At 39.5% G+C, this 6773-nt stretch overlaps 1 protein-coding gene across 2 annotated transcripts in view; it reads left to right on the top strand.

Moving 5' to 3' along the window:
• LOC112075460 (up-regulator of cell proliferation-like) overlaps positions 1-6773 on the top strand; it is a 29611-nt gene that overhangs the window by 1416 nt on the left and 21422 nt on the right. Inside the window, exons 1-2 of one of the 2 annotated variants that reach the window (XM_024142459.1) lie at positions 3578-3632; positions 5781-5868. In XM_024142459.1, the coding sequence (XP_023998227.1) occupies positions 5830-5868 (39 nt within the window). In that variant the 5' untranslated portion in view covers positions 3578-3632; positions 5781-5829. Of the gene's footprint in view, positions 1-3577; positions 3633-5780; positions 5869-6773 lie in introns of those variants that run through there. The other variant, XM_024142460.1, reaches the window with a different exon arrangement.

The raw sequence follows: 6773 nt of genomic DNA, 5'->3' as shown, positions 1-6773 counted from the left end.
CAAGAGGGGGGGGGGGGGGGGGGTCAATGTAAATAGTCTGGGTGGCCATTTTATTAATTGTTCAGCAGTCTTATGGCTTAGGGGTAGAAGCTGATAAGGAGCCTTTTGGACCTAAACTTGGCACTCCGGTACCGCTTACCATGCGGTAGCAGAGAGAACAGTCTATGACTTGGGTGACTGGAGTTTTTTACAATTTTTTTGACTTTCTTCTGACACTGCCTAGTGATGTATTGGGCTGTACGCACTACCTCGGAAGCGCCTTACAGTCGGATGCCGAGCAGTTGCCTTACCAGGCGGTGGTGCAACCGGTCAGGATGCTCTCAATGGTCCAGCTGTAGAACTGGTTACCTTAGATAGATAGGTTACTTAAGGCAAAAACGAAAGGAGGGTGGTTATTTTTTTTAATTTTTTTAATTTTTATTTCAACTTTATTAAACAGGTAGGCTAGTTGAGAACAAGTTCTCATTTACAACTGCGACCTGGCCAAGATAAAGCAAAGCAGTGTGACACAGACAACAACACAGTTACACATGGATAAACAATAAACAAGCCAATAACCAATAAACAAGTCAATGACACAGTAGAAAAAAAAGAAAGTCTATATACAGTGTGTGCAAAAGGCATGAGGAGGTAGGCAATAAATAGGCCATAGGAGCGAATAATTCATATTTAGCAGATTAACACTGGGAGTGATAAATGAGCAGATGATGATGTGCAACGTAGAGATACTGGTGTAGCAGAAAAAGTAATAAAAAACAGTATGGGGGTGAGGTAGGCATGAATGGAGTGGGCATTTAGAGATGACTATGACAGGCTGCAAGCGATCGGTTAGAGCTGCTCAATAGCGCGAATGTTTAAGTTGGTGACGGGAATAAAAAGTTGGTTTGAGATGGATGCATTGGGCGTGAACGTATAGCAACCCAAATGGTACCAACCCAAAAGGTTGCATGTTCAAACTCTCCCAGACCAGTTTAGCTAATTGCAGTTTGCAACTACTTACCTACGTTGTTGCGAACTTTACACTACGTGTGTCTCCAAACTTTTGACTGGTCTGGTGTATTAGTCTAGTAGTTTTTTTAATTGGCCAAATATTTATGCCTTCCTTTGGCATGCTAATTAATACACGCACTGTAGGGCCTTCCTGGTGAAATAGAGGGGATTATGGTCCCAATGCCCCCTGAGCTCGTGATCAAAAAGCACACTGTAATGATTAAAGCCTATATATAGCCATTAATTGAAATGTGTTTCTAATCCTCTAACCGCTTCTTTCCTTCTCTGTAAACGTTGGCCGAAACAAAACACTGCTTGCTCAATTTCAGAAAAACGGAAACTGAAAGAATAATTGGACGCGGACTGAACCAAAAACTTTATCCTTGCTTTTAAAATGTTAAAGTTACAAAATCAAAACTTCGGCATGTGATCGTGAACACCAGAAATATGTTAATTTTCCATCCTATGTTGATTGCAAATTTTTGTCAGAAACAGTCCAGTCATGCAAAGACCTCTTAATCGTGTTCCATATGGTTCCTCTCCCACTACGCTCCTCCGAGAGCATTTTATGGTGAAAAATGAACACATTAGTTATGTAGATTGCTCGAAACTCTCTGGAAGATGTATTGAGGTGAGCTGAGTTTCGCGAAATATGTGATATGCTAGTGGAAAAACAATAAACATTTCAAATGGATAGTTTAAAATCAACAAGGCAATAGACAAGTTGTTTGTTTTATGTTTTAATACGTCCAATAGATAGGCCTTTAAAATAATTTGTGAGGCTTGTTGTTACGCCTCCATTAAGCATCAAAATCGCGGCCGCTCTGCATCATCAATTCAACAGTCATATTTTTCTGATTTAACTGAGGGATGCACGGGTGCACGCACAACATGCATGAATGGGATGCTAAAATATTCATAATGATGCTACGTGGCCAGGAGTTACACATGCAACCTGGCAAAGTGTTTCAGCTTGTGTGTAGTAGCGTTACTTCTTGTTGTGTGGCAGGTTATTCTGCTGTAATTGAAGTGTCCTCCGATGCTCTCACGCCTTTGTGAGGGACATCCGTTTAGCTTTGATAAAGGCAATGGTAGTAAATGGAGGAAGAGAGAGAGGTCTGGCTGTTTTATCGAGTGAAAACTAATATGTACCCAGCTAGCACATACGTTAACACTCCGAGAAACCATATGCTTATTCGAGCTTGGTAATGAGCCCATGGTTGTCCTAATGGTTATTTTGCATACAACCTTCCCGAATACACATTCCACAAATGTGTCTGGAATAGTTGCAGAATGACCCAGCTAGGCACATAACGTTCTGATGAACCATATGTTGTCTTAGGTGGGAATATTTGTACTTCAGCATAATGTTTCCAATCAGGTTTTCTCTTCATGTTCTATTTAACATTAAGAGTTCTCTCAAATTGTTCCGAGATGTTAAGAAAAAAACCGCTTTTTCTGTGTGGAATTTCGTTACTTCAGCATAACGACTTTCTACAGGTTTCTTCATGGTTCTTTTTAAAGTTGTGTCTCGAGAACATTCAGAGAATGTTGAAGTACAACACCGTTCTTCTGTGGGAATTTCAGTACTCACGCATAAATTTTCCTGGGGGTGTCCTTTGTGGTCTATCTGAAGTCCATGTTCTCGGACATTAAGAAACTTACCCATAAACCATAGAAAACGATTTTAGTAACATATATAAAGAATGTTATTTAAAAACATCATTCTTTCTCAGCTTCAATTAAACATCTCTAGCCTCGAACTTTGTAAGTGTGGGTTTCAGGTGTGTTGGCTCGTCAATTATTGCCACACCCTGATCCTAATGAGTACTTGATTGGGTGGGCTATTTAGAGATGGACTATGTACAGCTGCAGCGATCGGTTAGCTGCTCAGATAGCTGATGTTTAAAGTTGGTGAGGGAAATAAAAGTTGGGTTGAATGGATGGATGGGCGTGAACGTATAGCAACCCAAATGGCTACCAACCCAAAGGTTGCATGTTCAAATCTCATCCCAGACAAGTTTAGCTAATTAGCAGCTTTGCAACTACTTACTACGTTTTAGCAACTTTACAACTACGTGTGTCCAAACTTTTGACTGGTCTGTGTATATCTATGTATTTTTTTTAATTGGCCAAATATTTTATTGCCTTCCTTTGGCATCAATTAATACACGCCACTGTAGGGCCTTCCTGGTGAAATAGAGGGATTATGGTCACCATCGCCTCCCTGAGCTGTGATCAAAACACACTGTAAAGATTAAAGCCTATATATCCATTAATGTGATCTGTTTCTAACTTCTAACCCTTCTTTCCTTCTCTGTAAACTGTTGGTCGAAACAAAACTGCTTGCTTCCAATTTCAAGAAAAACGAAACTGAAAGAATATTGGACGGACTGAACCAAAACTTTATCCTTGCTTTTAAAATGTTAATTACAAAATCAAACTTCGGCAATGTGATCGTGAACACCAGAATATTTACATTTTCCATCCTATTTGATTGCAAATTTTGTCAGAAACAGTCAGTCATGAAAGACTTTATCGTTTCATATGGTTCCTCCCACTACCTCACTCCGAGAGCATTTTATGGTGAAAATGAAACACATTATTATTAGATTGCTGAACTCTCTGGAAGATGTATTGAGGTGAGCTGGTTCGCGGAAAGTATGTGATATGCTAGTGAAAATACATAAACATTTCAAATGATAGTTTAAATCAACAAGGCAATAGACAAGTTGTTTGTTTTATGTTTTAATAACGTCAATAGAAGCCTTTAAAATACATTGTGAGGCTTGTTGTTACGCCTCCATTAGCATAATCGGCGCGCTCTGCATCATCAATTCCAACAGTCATATTTTCTGATTTAACTGAGTGATTGCACGTGTGCACGCACACATGCATGATGGCGAATGTAAATATTCATAATATGCTACGTGGCCTAGAGTTACACATGCAATGCAAAAGTGTTTCAGCTTGTGATGTAGTAGCGTACTTCTTGTTGTGTGGCAGGTTATTTGCTGTAATTGAAGTGTCCTCGATGTCTCACGCTTTGTGAGGGACATCCGTTTAGCTTGAAATGCAATGTAGAAATGGAGGAAGAGAGGAGAGTCATGGCTGTTTTATGAGTGAAAACTAAATATGTACCCAGCTAGCACATAACGTTAACACTCCGAGAACCATATGCTTATTCGAGCTTGGTAAGAGCCATGGTTGTCCTATGGTTATTTTGCATACAACCTTCCCAGAATACAACATTCCCACAATGTTCTGGGAATAGTGCAGAATACCCAGCTAGCACATAACGTTCTGAGAACCATATGTTTCTTAGGTGGGAATATTTGTACTTCAGCATAATGTTTCCAACAGGTTTCTTCATGGTTCTATTTAAAGTAATGTTCTCAAATTGTTCCGAGAATGTTAAGAAAAAACCGCTTTTCTGTGGGAATTTCGTTACTTCAGCATAACACTTTCTACAGGTTTCTTCATGGTTCTATTTAAAGTTGTGTTCTCAGAACATTCAGAGAATGTTAAGAAACAACGTTCTTCTGTGGGAATTTCAGTACTTCAGCATAACATTTTCTGCGGGTGTCCTTGTGGTTCTATTGAAAGTCATGTTCTCGGGACATTAAGAAACTTACCATAAACCATAAGAAAACATTAGTAACATTATAAGAATGTTATTTAAAAACATACATTCCTTTCTCAGCTTCAATAAAACTCTCTAGCCTCGATCTTGTTAAGTGTGTTCAGGTGTGTTGGCTTCGTCCAATTATTGGCCACACCTGATCTTAATGAGTACTTGTTTCCTTTGAAATAGGGTTTGTTTAAATAGACTAAAATGAATGGCTTTGTATATGTTTAAAAAAAAGATGGCATGCTAACTCCATCCTGGTGGCGCAGTGGAATAATTCCATGAATAGGAAACAGAAGATCATAGGTTTGAATCTCACTGACCATGTGCCACAATAAAACATTTTTTTTGCATTATTAATGCCTAACCAAATGAAGTTCCATGTGTCCTATCTGTGCTTGGAGTTCAAAACAGTTAACCCAAACTAAGCTACCAGTGTTATTAAAAGTCTTATTGAAACATGTTCTCATAACGTTATTAATTATCTTCAAATAACCTATAATTTTCATTCTCCGAATGTTAATGAAATCTCCCAGGAAACCTTTCAGCGAACCATAGTAAAACATTCGCAGAGCCTCCCTGCAACTAAACAATTAGTGTTCCCAGAACAGGCTAAATGTTTACTTTCGTTCTCAGAAGCTTTAAAAAACGTTCCGTTTTAATCGGTCAGGAAACTTATGCCGTCGTTCCCAGAACCAATGAGAAAGCAAAAATGTACGTTCCCTCAACTTCCAAGGATCCAAATATGCTAGCTGGGTATTTTGTCATACTGCTACCTGTCAGTGAAGTAAATTCTGGGAAAATGGTTCATGAGTGCCACAATAACATACCATTTCCAGATCATTAATTCATTTGATAATACTGGTTCTCCTTTACCATGTCATTTTGGGGCGGCCCAGTTAAAGTTCCCCGTAGACACAGATCTAGGATCAGCCTACCATCTCCAAATCTAGGGGGGAATAGTATTATATAATCTAAGATCAGTAAAACAAGGTCAGATCTAGTGCTTTCTCTCTTCAGTGAGATACCATTTACAATAAAGCATCTAATAATGTTTTTACCAACACTTGTAACAGAAATGTATGCTGTTTTTTTTTTATCCTAAGGGTATTTAATTAGCATTGTTACATTGGTTAACTTATCTATTCCATACTTATTTCAGATCCTGGCCATGTGAAAGTTTTTGACCTTTGAACCGGGGTAAGAGTGGCATGGCTGAAGGCACCCTGCTAATGGATATAAAAGAAGAGGTAGGTTGTGACACTTGGGGTTGAACCTTAAATCTTTCCTCAATTCCTCACGTCCTCTCTCCTCACCCCCTTCCTTAAATGCAATGCAATGGATCTCTGATGCGTTTTTAGAAAGGAGGAAAGGAGATAGAATGCAAGCAATCAAGGAAATACTTTTGATGCTTTTACATAGGTACAGGAGGACAGTGTCCAGATTGGAGGGCATTCATATTTGTTCAGATAGCTAGATGCTTTGCATACTGTCAAGATCGTGTAAAACTATAGCACCACCGAGGATACCCCTTCAGTCAGACGGAGCAGAGGCTAAAGTTGTCTATTGCCCAGAGACTGAGAGGAGGGTGGAGAGAAAAGGGACTGGAAAATGTCTGGAGAAGCAGCAAGGAGAGGCCTCACTGCTGGTTAACTTGGTCATCTGACCATGTTGGTGAAGATGGACAGATGATGGGCAGAGAAAAAGAGAGGCTATTTTGGTGCCATCATCATCTGCACCTTTCTGTTACACCATTTTTGCAACTCTGCTAAGGCTGAAAAAGAGGGCAATAGCGTGGAGGCGAGCTGAGCCTGTGTGCGTGTAGCTTCCTGTTGAAATGAGCTATACTGCTTCCTGCCTTTGACTTTTTTAATGCTGAACATTGCTAATAGACTCTCTATTTAGACCGAGCTTGACAAGTGTCTTGTTACCTTGTTTGAACCCGATGAGCTAAAGTTTTAGCTTGGTTTGAGCTGTTCTGTTTTGACGTGTTCTAAACACTTTTCTATAGGTAACTGATGGTTAAACGATTACATCTTAGCCTAGAGGTTAAGAGCGTTGGGCCAGTAACCGAAAGGTTGTGGGTTTAAATCCGTGAGCCGACTAGATGAACAATCTGTTGATGTGCTCTTGAGCATGGCACTTAACCCTAATT

This window comes from Salvelinus sp. IW2-2015, unplaced genomic scaffold (assembly GCF_002910315.2).
Source record: "Salvelinus sp. IW2-2015 unplaced genomic scaffold, ASM291031v2 Un_scaffold3178, whole genome shotgun sequence".
Taxonomy (NCBI): domain Eukaryota; kingdom Metazoa; phylum Chordata; class Actinopteri; order Salmoniformes; family Salmonidae; genus Salvelinus; species Salvelinus sp. IW2-2015.
Note: the sequence above shows the minus strand (reverse complement) of the source record. Positions and strands in the feature narration are given on the sequence as shown.